This window comes from Mytilus californianus, unplaced genomic scaffold (genome assembly GCF_021869535.1).
Source record: "Mytilus californianus isolate M0D057914Y unplaced genomic scaffold, xbMytCali1.0.p SCAF_4, whole genome shotgun sequence".
Lineage (NCBI taxonomy): Eukaryota > Metazoa > Mollusca > Bivalvia > Mytilida > Mytilidae > Mytilus > Mytilus californianus.
This window is the reverse complement of record NW_026262690.1, coordinates 118,800,924-118,814,958: the sequence shown is the minus strand read 5'-3', so window position 1 is coordinate 118,814,958 and position 14,035 is coordinate 118,800,924. Positions and strand designations below refer to the sequence as shown.

The 14,035-nt window shown below is 33.0% G+C and overlaps 2 protein-coding genes across 2 annotated transcripts in view; both read left to right on the top strand.

Moving 5' to 3' along the window:
- The window catches only part of LOC127737204 (putative ankyrin repeat protein RBE_0220), a 49,429-nt gene extending 45,242 nt beyond the window's left edge, over positions 1-4,187 (top strand). Inside the window, exons 4-6 of the mRNA XM_052247736.1 lie at positions 1,998-3,519; positions 3,916-4,071; positions 4,155-4,187. Of these exons, the coding sequence (XP_052103696.1) occupies positions 2,266-3,519; positions 3,916-4,071; positions 4,155-4,187 (1,443 nt within the window). The 5' untranslated portion in view covers positions 1,998-2,265. The remainder of the gene's footprint in view (positions 1-1,997; positions 3,520-3,915; positions 4,072-4,154) is intronic.
- Positions 4,188-4,660: 473 nt separating this feature from the next.
- LOC127737203 (ankyrin repeat domain-containing protein 50-like) lies at positions 4,661-5,094 on the top strand (the record flags this gene model as incomplete). Its single annotated transcript, XM_052247735.1, has 1 exon — positions 4,661-5,094. A coding segment is annotated over exon 1 (426 nt), but the record flags the coding sequence as incomplete, so codon positions are not given.
- Positions 5,095-14,035: the final 8,941 nt, after the last annotated feature.

Sequence of the window (14,035 nt, the reverse complement as noted above, 5' to 3'; positions counted from 1 at the left end):
TAAAAGGGCTTAACTCATCAGATCCATACAAAGCAAGCACAAAAACAGCTAACAAAAACAGAAAAGACACAATGTACAGAACTGAGAGTACTTGCAGTTACTAAAAGCTAGTTCAAAACCAATAACATCTTATGCAAAACACATGTTTCTTAGACTATGATATCAATCAGTATACATCCAAAATCATTACAAGGTAATACACATGTCCTTTAGACAGCCTTCTCCTAACCTTGACCTCATTTCATGGATCAGTAATCAATGTAAGTTTTCTTGATTAGCTCTGTTACTAAGACAAAAAAAAATCAACCAGTAAATATTGATTTTGTATGTAATAATAATATAGTAATATAACAATGATATTTGATTTTGAATCAATAAGAAATATGTTAGATGTTAATTATATTGAATCATTATTGATATCTTAGTCCTGATGAAGGTAAATTCAGAAAAGCCTTATAATGGTATGACGATGTTTTTGTCGTTGTCGTCAGAAGCCTCTTAGTTTCCAGACAATAACTTAAGTATAAGTGTATGGATCTCTGAGGAATTTTACCACAAGATTTCATACCACAAATAAAGATTGGTATTGATTTTGGGGTTTTATGTCCTAGCTGTTTAGGAAATTAGGGACAAAAAGGGTGAAAAAAAAGCATTTATCTTGTTTCAGTACAATAATTTGAGTATATGTATATGGATCTCTATAAAATTGTACCACAATGTTCAATTCCAAAATACAAGCGTGGGATTGATTTTTGTGGTTATTGTCCTAACCGTTTAGGAATTATGGGCCATTAAGGGGCCAAAAACAATACTTTTCTAAATTTTGTATAAATTGCTTACCGGTACCTATTTCAATGGGGTTTTATTCAAAGTCTTGAATTCTTGGGGTTCTTCAATATGCTGAATCTAATTGTATTTAGATTTTGGATTTTGTCCCCTTTTTAAAATTGGTCAAACTTGAGGTCTGATGGGTTCAAAATTAAACTTTGCTGGATTTAATCAAAAATTGAATTTATGGAGTTTTTTGATGTGCCGAATCTTACCGTGTTTAGATTTTCGTCTCGTCTGTGAAGAAAATCAAGAAAGGCAAGACATCATGGACCTAGGTATTGCTTTTCTTGCAACGACAACGGGGTCAAAAATTGTTAAGTTTTCTGCTTAAGTTAGTTTGATAGGAACCAGTTACAATAGGCAACCATATTTTCTATGAAGTTAACATTACGATCAGAAAGTCCAAAATTGATTTTACCAAAAATTGAATTCTGGGGGTTCTTTGATATGCTGAATCTAATCATGTATTTATCTTTTTGATATTGGCCCAGTTTTCAAGTTGGTACATATCAGTGTCTAAAATTAAACTTTGTTTGATTTCAACAAAAATTAAATGTATGGGGATCTTTGATATGCTGAATTTAATCGCCTTATTATTTATATGTTGGATTTTGGGCCCTGTTATCAAATTGTTGCACATTGAGGTCCAAAGGATCCAAGCTTAAACTTTGTTTGATTTCATCAAAAATAGTTTTTTTGGGGTTCTTTGATATGCTGAATCTAACCATGTATTTAGATATTGGACCATAATAGGTCAATGTCCAATTTCAAATATTTAAGTTCTTCGACCATATTCTTGAATATTGTGTCCATACTTGCCCAAACTGTTTAGGATTTCACTTTTGTGGTCGTATCAAGCTGTGTCATGAGAAGCATTTTATTTAAACATATTACAAATATATTGTCACTGTTTGGTCTATGGGAGAATTGATGCATACTAAATGCATATTACAAACATTCCAAGAAGAAATTTGAAAAGAAATAAAAACTAATTGACAACAATATATTCCAAGAATAAAAATGAGATTTGTGAGTTTCAACAAAGTGCACCATTGATAATGACAGTAATGTTAAACCCTTAAAAGTGTAGACCAATCAGTTATATTGATCAATTAGTCATTTATTGTACAGAGGTGATTGATTTATCTTTGCTATTTTTATTTCAGCAAGAAATGAACAATTACTCAAAACCTGGAAGGACAGTGATAATAAGATGTTTGTTAACACAAGAGCTGCAGAGCATATTCTCAAATGTATAAAGGAAAACAGTTGTGTAACTATTACAGCTAATTCTGGTGTAGGGAAGACAGCAACACTGAGACATGTAGCTTTACAGATGGAAGAAGAATATGATGTACTTATGGTTACAGAGCCAGGTGACATTCTGAGGTTTTACAATCCAAATAAGAAAACATTGTTTGTTGTTGATGATTTATGCGGAAAATTTTCACTTACCAGAGTGACATTAAATGTTGGGAACCAATCATGGAGGATATAAAAAAGAATCCTAATAAAAAACAAACAAAAATTCTTGCAGCATGTCGGTTACAAGTGTACCAAGATGAAAAGTTTGAATCTTTGTCAATTTTTAAGTCATGTGTGTGTAACATGTTATCAGAGAACATTTGCTTGTCAAAAACTGAAAAAAAATCAATAGCTAAGTTGTATCTCAATGCAAAAGCTTCTGAGATAAGTGACTTTTATGATATTTATGACTGTTTTCCTCTTTTATGTAAATTGTACCATGATAATCCTGAACTTATTATAACAGATTTCTTTCAAAATCCATTTTCAATTTATGAAGCAGAGATTGATAATTTCTTGAAGAAAGGGCATTACGGTAAATACTGTGCTTTGGCTTTATGTGTTATGTTTAACAACAAATTAAAGGAAGAAATGTTGACAGAACAAGTTAATGAAGAAACCAGGATTATCATTGAAAACACATGTGAGGCATGCAGATTAGACAGGGGAACATCAAGACTTGTATTACAGGATGAACTTGACTCACTCACACATACATTTATAAAGAAAGAACAAAACATGTACAAAATTTTACATGATAAAATATTTGACTTTCTTGCTAAGATCTATGGCAAAAATATTATATATTGCTTAATAAGGAATGCAGACAGTGGTTTAATCAAGGAACGATTTTTATTAGAAACAAAAGATAACATGGATCCGTTTATTACTATAATACCTAAAAAGTATCATCAGATGTACATACAGAGAATGATTGATGACTGGTCAAATGGAAAATTACAAGATGTATTTAGTAACATCAATATGAAGATACCTCAGTTCAGGCAGAAATTGCTCTGCTATTTGAAAACACTAGATATATCCAACCAGACAAAACTGGCAAATATCTGTGATGAACATAAATCATTATTTAAAAACCGTTATTCGGTGATGTTTGATGATGAGGATACCTATGAAACTTCATTATTACATTGTTGTTATTTAGGAGATATTTCTTTGGTCAAGTGGTGTTGTGATCATGGTGTAGATGTAAACAGATGTTCGTCTATTGATCAGTCGCCCATAATGAAGGCTTGTGAACATGGTCATATAGAAATAGTAAATATGTTGTTAGACAGAGGAGCCGACTATAATGAATTTTATGAAGATGACAGATCACCTTTAATGGCGGCTTGTGAACATGGTCATACAGAAATAGTAAAGGTGTTGTTAGACAGAGGAGCAGACTGTAATAAATGTAACAGGTCGGGTCAGTCACCTGTAATGAAGGCTTGTAAAAATAGTCATACAGAAATAGTAAAGATGTTGTTAGACAGAGGAGCAGACTATAATAAATGTTACTGGTTAAGTCAGTCATCTGTAATGGACGCTTGTGGACATGGTCATACAGAAATAGTAAAGATGTTGTTAGACAGAGGAGCAGACTGTAATAAATGTGACGGGTGGGGTCAGTCATCTGTAATGGAGGCTTGTGAACATGGTCATACAGAAATAGTAAAGATGTTGTTAGACAGAGGAGCAGACTGTAATAAATGTGACGAGTGGGATCAGTCACCTGTAATGAAGGCTTGTAAAAATGGTCATACAGAAATAGTAAAGATGTTGTTAGACAGAGGAGCAGACTGTAATAAATGTGACAGGTGGGGTCAGTCACCTGTAATGAAGGCTTGTAAAAATGGTCATGCAGAAATAGTAAAGATGTTGTTAGACAGAGGAGCAGACTGTTATAAATGTGACGAGTGGGGTCAGTCATCTGTAAAGGAGGCTTGTGAACATGGTCATACAGAAATAGTAAAAATGTTGTTAGACAGAGGAGCAGACTGTAATAAATGTGACAGGAGAGGTCAGTCTCCTGTAATGGAGGCTTGTGAACAAGGTCATACAGGCATAGTAAAGATGTTGTTAGACAGAGTAGCAGACTGTAATAAATGTAATTGGTTAAGTCAGTCATCTGTAATGAAGGCTTGTAAAAATGGTTATACAGAAATAGGAAAGATGTTGTTAGACAGAGGAGAAGACTGTAATAAATGTGATGAAGATGACAGATCACCTTTAATGGAGGCTTGTGGACATGGTCATACAGAAATAGTAAAGATGTTGTTAGACAGAGGAGCAGACTGTCATAAATGTGATAAATATGACAGATCACCTTTGATGCAGGCTTGTGAACATGGTCATTCAGAAATAGTAAAGATGTTGTTAGACAGAGGAGCAGACTGTTATAAATGTGATAAATATGACAGATCACCTTTAATGGAGGCTTGTGAACATGGTCATACAGAAATAGTAAAGATGTTGTCAGACAGAGGAGCAGACTGTAATCAATGTTACTGGTTTAGTCAGTCATCTGTAATGGAGGCTTGTGTACATGGTCATACAGAAATAGTAAAGATGTTGTTAGACAGAGGAGCAGACTGTAATAAATGTGGTGAAGATGACAGTTCACCTTTAATGGAGGCTTGTGTACATGGTCATCCAGAAATAGTAAAGATGTTGTTAGACAGAGGAGCAGACTATAATAAACTTGACTGGAGGGATCAGACACCTGTAATGAAGGCTTGTAAACATGGTCATACAGAAATAATAAAGATGTTGTTAGACAGAGGAGCAGACTGTAATAAATGTGATGAAGATGACGGATCACTTTTAATTGAGGCTTGTGAACATGGTCATATAGAAATAGTAAAGATGTTGTTAGACAGAGGAGCAGACTATAATAAACGTGACTGGAGGGGTCAGTCTCCTGGAATGAAGGCTTGTGAACAAGGTCATACAGGCATAGTTAAGATGTTGTTAGACAGAGGAGCAGACTGTAATAAATGTGACGAAGGTGACAGTTCACCTTTAATGGAGGCTTGTTAACATGGTCATACAGAAATAGTAAAGATGTTGTTAGACAGAGGAGCAGACTATAATAAATGTGACGGGTGGGGTCAGTCTCCTGTAATGAAGGCTTGTGTACATGGTCATACAGAAATAGTAAAGATGTTGTTAGACAGAGGAGCAGACTGTAATAAATGTGATGAAGATGACAGATCAGCTTTAATGGAGACTTGTGGACATGGTCATATAGAAATAGTAAAGATGTTGTTAGACAGAGGAGTAGACTTTGATAAATGTGATGAAGGTGACAGTTCACCTTTAATGGAGGCTTGTGAACATGGTCATATAGAAATAGTAAAGATGTTGTTAGACAGAGGAGCAGACTAATAAATGTGACAGGAGGGGTCAGTCACCTGTAATGAAGGCTTGTGAACAAGGTCATACAGGCATAGTCAAGATGTTGTTAGACAGAGGAGACTGCAATAAATGTGACGAGTGGGGTCAGTCTCCTGTAATGAAGGCTTGTAGACATGGTCACACAGAAATAGTTAAGAGGTTGTTAGACAGAGGAGCAGACTGTAATAAATGTGATGAAGGTGACAGTTCACCTAAAATGGAGGCTTGTGAACATGGTCATAACGAAATAGTAAAGATGTTGTTAGACAGAGGAGCAGACTGTAATAAATGTAACTGGTTAAGTCAGTCATCTGTAATGGAGGCTTGTGTACATGGTCATACAGAAATAGTAAAGATGTTGTTAGACAGAGGAGCAGACTATAATAAATGTGATGAAGATGACAGATGACCTTTAATGGAGGCTTGTGTACATGGTCATACAGAAACAGTAAAGATGTTGTTAGACAGAGGAGCAGACTGTAATAAATGTGACAGGTGGGGTCAGTCCCCTGTAATGAAGGCTTGTGAACATGGTCATACAGAAATAGTAAAGATGTTGTTAGACAGAGGAGCAGACTGTAATCAATTTGATAGTAGTCAGTCACTGTTAATGATGGCTTGTAAACACGGTCGTTTAGAAATATTTAAGATGTTGTTAGACAAAGGAGCAGACTATGATAAATGTGACAGTTTGGGCAAATAACCTGTAATGAAGGCTTGTGAACATGGTCATACAGAAATAGTAAAGATGTTGTTAGACAGAGTGCAGACTTAAAAACATGTTATTGGATGGGTCATTCATTAATGATTGCCTATGAAAGAGGTTACAATGATATAGTTGATATGATTAATCAACATTCCAGTCTTAAGATAGCTTGAAATTAAAGTTTAAACAATTTTTTAAATGTTTTAAAGCGTGTGATTAATGCTATGTTGATTGTTAAACATGTGTGTATTATATTTTGATACCTGTTATATTGACAGTTTGATATTCTACTTATTTTCAAGAGACTTACTAGTTATTGCTTATATTGCTTAACCTATTAGAGATATATGTATTTAAATCGGTTGTTATAACTAATAATTGTATGTTGTATTTACAAAGTACAAATATTATGACAAGACATTTTATAGTCATTGCTTCTATTGTTAAACCTTTAGAGATATATGTATTCAAATGAGATATAATAATTAAGAGCAATTTTCTGTAACCACCAAGCATTTTATATAGGGGGGTCGGCACGCATAGTCAACCGATTTTCATGAAACTTAGCCAAAACATGTGATCATGTAAAAAAGTAAGAAAAATGCCCACCAAAATATTGCTAGGCCATGGTTGCCATGGCAACCAAGTGAATGAGATTTCCCGCAAATTTTGAGGAATTTAGCATCGAAAAAACAACTACTTTGCAGTCATTCATAATCAAAACCAGGTTTTATTTATTGATATTTGTAAATATTTTTCAGAAACATGATACTTAACAAACAAAATAGCAATTTCATATATAAAAAATATTTTTGCTGAATATTGTCACAACCGCAGAAGCAGAGGTCATTTTTCATTGTTACAGTAGTTGGGTTGACAAATTTCACACATTTTGCATGAACAAAATAGACATTTTTGCATCCACCTCCATTTAAGCTGTGGTTATGAATGAAAAGTATCAATGTTTCTTACCAATAAATTATAACAAAATGTTTGGGATATTGGGTTCTAGGATGGTTGCTATGGAAACAAAAATGTGTCATTTTTGCCTTTTTACCTCTAAAATGTGACCATGTTAAAAATAATCCACAAAAAGTAATAATTATTGAATGACTATGATGTGCAAACTATTGGCAGTTAAATTACCATAAATTTGTCCAGAGGTCAAAGGTAATTGATGACCTTGACCTTTGACCTTGTGAATATTAATTGAATTTTGAAAGAAAATGTAATAGAAAGAGGCATACTATACATGGAGAAAATGTTCAGGACGTTTTAAGCCACTATTTTATTTACATATGAAAAATAAAGAGTCAAGGTCATGTCAAAAGTTCTTAGCAACCACCCTTATTTGATAAAAAAAAGTACCTAGCGACCATACATGATTTCATTCAGGACTATATAAACTATTACATAGACCTAACTTAAAAGGTCTAGGTGGGGGGGGGGGGGGGGGGGGGGGGGGGTTGTCATCACATAAGTTTTAAACAATCATTCATTTAAAGTGTAAAAATGCCTAGCAACCATTCATTTATATTAGGAAAGTGCCTAGCAACCATCTATTTATATTGAAAAAGTGCATAGCAACCATTTATTTATTTAGAAAAACTGCGCAGCAACAATATATTTTAGGTTTCTTTGGGACGACAAAAATCAGAAAAAACATGCAGTTTTCTTTAAGAACACATGTCTAATCCAGAATAGTAAATAATATAGCAAATTCAATTTCATGAAACTGATTACACATTCATATACAAAAATTTAAAAGATGTCGTCCGATGAGACAACTCTCCAGAAGACAACCAAATGTTATTCTTAAGACAGGTCCTTTGAATCAACAAGAAGAAGAGAAAAGGAATATAACTACTAAGAGATCGATGAGTTTATGTCATTGGTTGGGATTGGCCTTTCGAGCATAGACAAAATATTCATTTACAATGACAATTTTTGTTTCCATAGCAACTATCCTAGAACCCAATATCCCAACATTCTGTTATAATTTATTGATTAGAAACATTGATACACACTGTTTTTTTATTTTAAATCGTTTGTGGCTGATGTGCATCTGAATGTACAGAAAATTCCTTTTCAGCATGTTTTGTGCAATATTATTGATCTTCAGATCAAGACACTATCACATTGATTTCCTTAAACATCCATTATCCCCATCACAAAATATAAAATGGTCTTTCCTAACTAATAGAACTACCCTGCATCCGCTCATTACTATGTTTGTATTTCAACAGTGGAAGATTAAGAAAAAAAATTATTAACAAAAATACGTTGTGTGTTTAGCAAAAGTTATTTTTTAATAGAGCCACAGAGCCAATTGAGATTTACTCATAACATTGGGCTAGTCGTCGTTAACTTTAAAAAAAAATTCTCCTCTCAAATTAATAATCGAACAGACTAGGCCAATCAGGATCCCTTTTTTGGCCCCATAATATAGAATTATTACAAATTTGCTAAAAATGTAAACTCTAATGCTATTTATAAGAAAGTGGAATGCGTTTGTTTGATAAATATGAGTCGTCTTTGACAACACAATGGACACGCGTCAGGTACTTGAATTAATATGTCATGCAAAAATACTGAAATTTTAGCATTTGTGCTAATTGTAAGACGGTTTTTGTCTTAAGTGGAAGTGGTGGCACTTGTGTTCAGTCTTAATATTAGAATAACAATATTGTATGTAATGAAAATGCATTACATATATAAATGTTGAGACTGAACATGAATTCGGCAACTTCCATTTTAGACAATAAAAACATCCTAAAAATGAAATTTAATAGCAAATTTGATAGATTTTCATATTTGAACTTGAATTTTAGCATTTGTTATGACCAAATCAGTTCAAATCTTTAACACAAACTGATTGATTCAAGTGAAGTACACACTTAAGTGTCTAAAATGTAACATTTTTGACAAAATTATCTTTTACCGGACTTCTCCTTAAACCAGATTTGGACACAATCATCATTAGAGTATGTACTTTAAAAATGTATCCCATGATGGCTTTCATGGTTAAAATAGAATATAGGAGCAAAATGCAAGTTTAAATTGTCTATCATCATGAAAATTGTTATAAATAGAAAAACCTGACAGGATCTTTAATATTCCGAGTGAAGGGATCTACCAACTATCTATTTACAGGGGAGTTTCTGGCCTGAAAGAATGAATTTTAACCTTTTTTATGCCCCGCTGAAGCAGACGCGGCATTAAGTTTTACCCTTGTACATCTGTATGTACGTCCGTATGTCCCAAAGTTGGTTTCCGTCCTCTCATTTTAGTTTGCCTCAACCAAATGATATGAAACTCATATACAATGCTTATTGCCACATAATACAGATCAATTTCGAAATTAGGTGGCGTCACTTTTACCGTTTTGGAGTAAATTAATGTTCCTTTATAAACATAATAATTGCTGAATTTTTCGTTTCCGTTCTCTTACTTTAGTTTGCCTCGACCAAATGATATGAAACTTACACACAATGCGTATTACCTCAAAACACAGATCAAGTTCGAAATTGGATGTGGAGTTACGTCCCTTTATAAACTTAAAAATTGCTGAATTTTTCATTATCGTTCTCTAATTATAGTTTGCCTCAGCCAAATGTTGTTAAACTTGTATACAACGCTTATTGCCACATAATACAGATCAATTTCGATATTGGGTGGCGTCACATTTACCGTTTTGGAGTTATACGCCATTATAAACATAATAATTGCTGATTTTTTTTTCGTTTCCGTTCTCTTACTTTAGTTTGCCTCAACCAAATGTTATGAAACTAATACACAATGCTTATTACCACATAATACAGATCATGTTTGAAATTTACTGGCTTCTCTTTTATAATTCTTGAGTTATGTCCCTTTATAAACATAAAAATTGCTAATTTTTCCGTTCATTCTCTTACTTTAGTTTGCTTCGACCAAATGTTGTCAAACTTATACACAATGCTTATAATATTACCACAAAATACAAATCAAGTTTGAAATTTGGGGGTGTCACTTTTACAGTTCTAGAGTTATTTTTGTTTACAAATGGAAAAATTCCTGAATTTTTCGTTTCTGTTCTCTAACTTAAGTTAGCCTCAACCAAATGTTATGAGACTTATACACAATGTCTTTTACCACAAAACTCAGATCAAGTACAAATTTGGCTAGCGTCACTTTTACAATTCTTTAGTTATGTCCCTTTATAACTTCATAAATATGATATGCAAGCGGGGGCATCATCTGTGTTCCACGGACACATTCCCCATTTATGTTTTGTCTATTTTGCCTATTATCTTGAAAACAATAAAGAATAAAGAGAAACATTTAATTTAATAGATTATCAGCAGCACCAGATCTATTTCGTTTAAATCGTCAGCTGATTTTTATTGGAGTTATTGTCCTTTAAAGACTTTTTTGTGTGCGTTTTTGCCTAATATCAAAAATACCATATTATAGCAGAAGGAAACTTTAAAATTCAAAAATTATTCAAGACACGATTACAAATAATTCAACATGGTTAAATTCGTTTGACAACCCCTAATTAGAGTAAATACCTTTTAAAGACGATTTGGGGTAACAATCGTCATTTAGTATTAACATAAATATATCAATATAGAATAAGCTATGTATAGCTACAAGAGTAAATAAATAAGACTTACATAATTGGGATAAGGAAACAAGAAAAATTGCTGTTATTTGAATTTGTCTCCCTTAGTATTCATTTAAGGGCAAAACGCCTATATGGAGTAAAATGAAAATTTCGAATATGTTGATTTAATGATTAGTCTTGTTGGTAATTTTTGCTATTAAATTGTTCATGTATCCATATAAGTTTCAATAGAAATAAGGATTTGTTATATTACTTTCTATCCATGTATTGCAGTTTCAAGATTAAGAACATAAAAGTAAAACAGGAGGCCCCTGGGAAACGATATTATGATTCAACTGGTATTTTTTCGTGAAATTGATAAAATACTTTGGAAAAAACAGCATTTGTAATTCAAGTAAGAACAGGAGACAAAGTAGCTGGCGATCAACTGAAATATACATGAGTAAACTCATGTATGTGAATTATTTAAGAAACACAATTACTGTTCTTAAAAGAAATTTGAGATTCTAATTGGAAGAATGAATTACAACTTTAGTTTCAAAATTTCAGAATTTTTACCTAAAGCACCAATACAAGGATGGTTGCTATGCATTTTCTAATTATATGAGAATGCTTGGTAAAGTCTATGTTAAAAAGATTGACCCATTAACTTTTAATTAGGATCTATAACATAGTTCGTATTAATCTGAACCCAACTATGTATGGTTGCTAGGTACTTTTATATCAAGTAAGGGTCGTTTCTTAGAACCTAAAACATGACCTTGACCTCTGGCATTTTGCTTTCTTACCAAATTAAAGCAAAATTTGGTCTAAATTCTTTTCCTAAATACTTTTTGGGTTTATTTGTTACAATTTCATAACAAAATTAAATAAAAAAGACTGAAGGTCAAAGTCAAGGTCATCAATAAGCTTTGACCTTTAGGACAACTTTCAGGTCATTGAATGCACAACATTTCCCAAGTGATTTTTGTTTTGTATCTGTCACTGTTTTAAAGCTATTTTGATAACAATGTCAAAATTCTTTTTCAAAATACCAAAAATGACGTTTTTATGTTCCCATAGCAACCACCCTAGCAACTAATTTCCCAAACTTTTATTGATAAATTATTCCTAGGCAACAGTGATAGTTTACATTTTTTATCTTAGTATAATTGGTTGTGGATGCAAAAGTGTAAAATTATGTCATGCAAAATGCCTATAATTTGCCTTCTTGAATACATTGAAAACTCTACTATTTAAATCAGTGCTGCCCCCTTCTTCCCCTTTTGTCAGAAATAATTTTTATCTTTCATCTTACTCATAAAGTGTTATATTTTAATGAACAAAAGTCAAAATATTCATAAAACTTGAAATGTGTGCATGATTACTGCTTAAAATGGGTCATTTTTGTTCGTCAAAATATGCATTTTTGAGGCAAAATCCAAAGGGACCCGTTACCATTGCAACGGGGGCATAAACAAATTTTTTGTCAACACAATTCTTGTTTGTTTATCGATAGCTACCAATAAACCAAATTTCAAGAAAATCTGAGACTATGAGTGCCGCAACTTGGTTGGTGGTTACAGAGAATTGCTATTTAAAATATCTGTCTATATTATTTACAAAATTCAAATAGTAACTAAGAGCAAGACAAATGGACATTGCACTTTGACGATAAATTTGCTATTAGCACAAAACAATGTTTTACTTTTATAGAGAGACGAAAAATAATTAATTTACAGTATTTGGCCTCGAGCTTCGCTGAAGAGACATTCGTTATTGAAATGTGCAAATGGTGCCATCAATTTGGTGCTGTTAATTTTATCACTTGAACTGACATCAGTGCGAGTCATTATAAAGTTTACAGTAGTGAGAACATGAGTCATTATAAGGTCTACAGTAGTGAGAACATGAGAGTCATTATGAGATCTACAGTAGTGAGAACATGAGAGTCAATAAAGGGTCTACAGTAGTGAGAATATGACAGTCATTATAATGTCTACAGTAGTGACAACATGAGAGTCATTATGATGTCTACAGTAGTGACAACATGAGAGTCATTATGAGGTCTACAATATTGAGAACATGAGTCATTTTAAGGTCTACAGTAGTGAGAACATGAGTCATTATAAGGTCTACAGTTGTGAAAACATGAGAGTCGTTATAAGGTCTACAGTAGTCAGAACATGAGAGTCGTTATAAGGTCTAGAGTAGTCAGAACATGAGTCATTATTTGGTTAACAATACTAAGAACATGAGTCATTATAAGGTATACAGTAGGCAGAACATGAGAGTTATTATTTGCTTAACGGAAAGGATAACATAATGAGAGCCATTACTAGGTTTACAATGGGGAGAACACGAGAGTCATTATAATAACATTAGTGATAACATAAGTCATAAAGGAAACAGTAGTATACCGCTATTCGAAATTCATAAATCGATTGAGAAAAAAACAAATCCGGGTTACAAACTAAAACTGAGGGAAACGCATCAAATATAAGAGGAGAACAATGACACAACAGAAACTCAACACTAAAATGGAACACACACAGAAACGAACCATAATAAAACAATGGCCATTTTCCTGACTTGGTACAGGACATTTTAAGAAAAAATGGTGGGTTGAACCTGGTTTTGTGGCTAGCTAAACCTCCCGCTTTTATGGCAGTGTTAAATATAACATTAAAATGACAAGATTACATGACAGGACTACAATACAAATAAATGGGAGAACATACAGGACAGAGACGCACACAAATGATAGCTATCAAAAGGCTTATAATTTAATACGCCAGACGCGCGTTTCGTCTACATAAGACCCACCAGTGACGCTCAGATCAGAAAAGTTCGAAAGCCAAAACAAGTACAAAGTTGAAGAGCATTGAGGACCAAAAGTTCCAAAAAGTTGTGCCAAATACGGCTAAGGTTATATGCCTGGGATAAGAAAATTCTTAGTATTTAGAATAATTCATATTTTTTCAAACAGCAAATTTATAAAAATTACTATATAATAGATATACATGTTAACACCGATGTGATGACTAACTGCAGAATAAAAACGAATACATAAAACAACCTAAATCAGCAGATAAAAAAGGCACAGCCGAACAACGTATTATATGTTAGCAGAAGAAATCGACGCACAATGTGACGTCACATTTAAATTTCTATAAATTTCCAAAAAAATAGGATAGAGTTCAAGA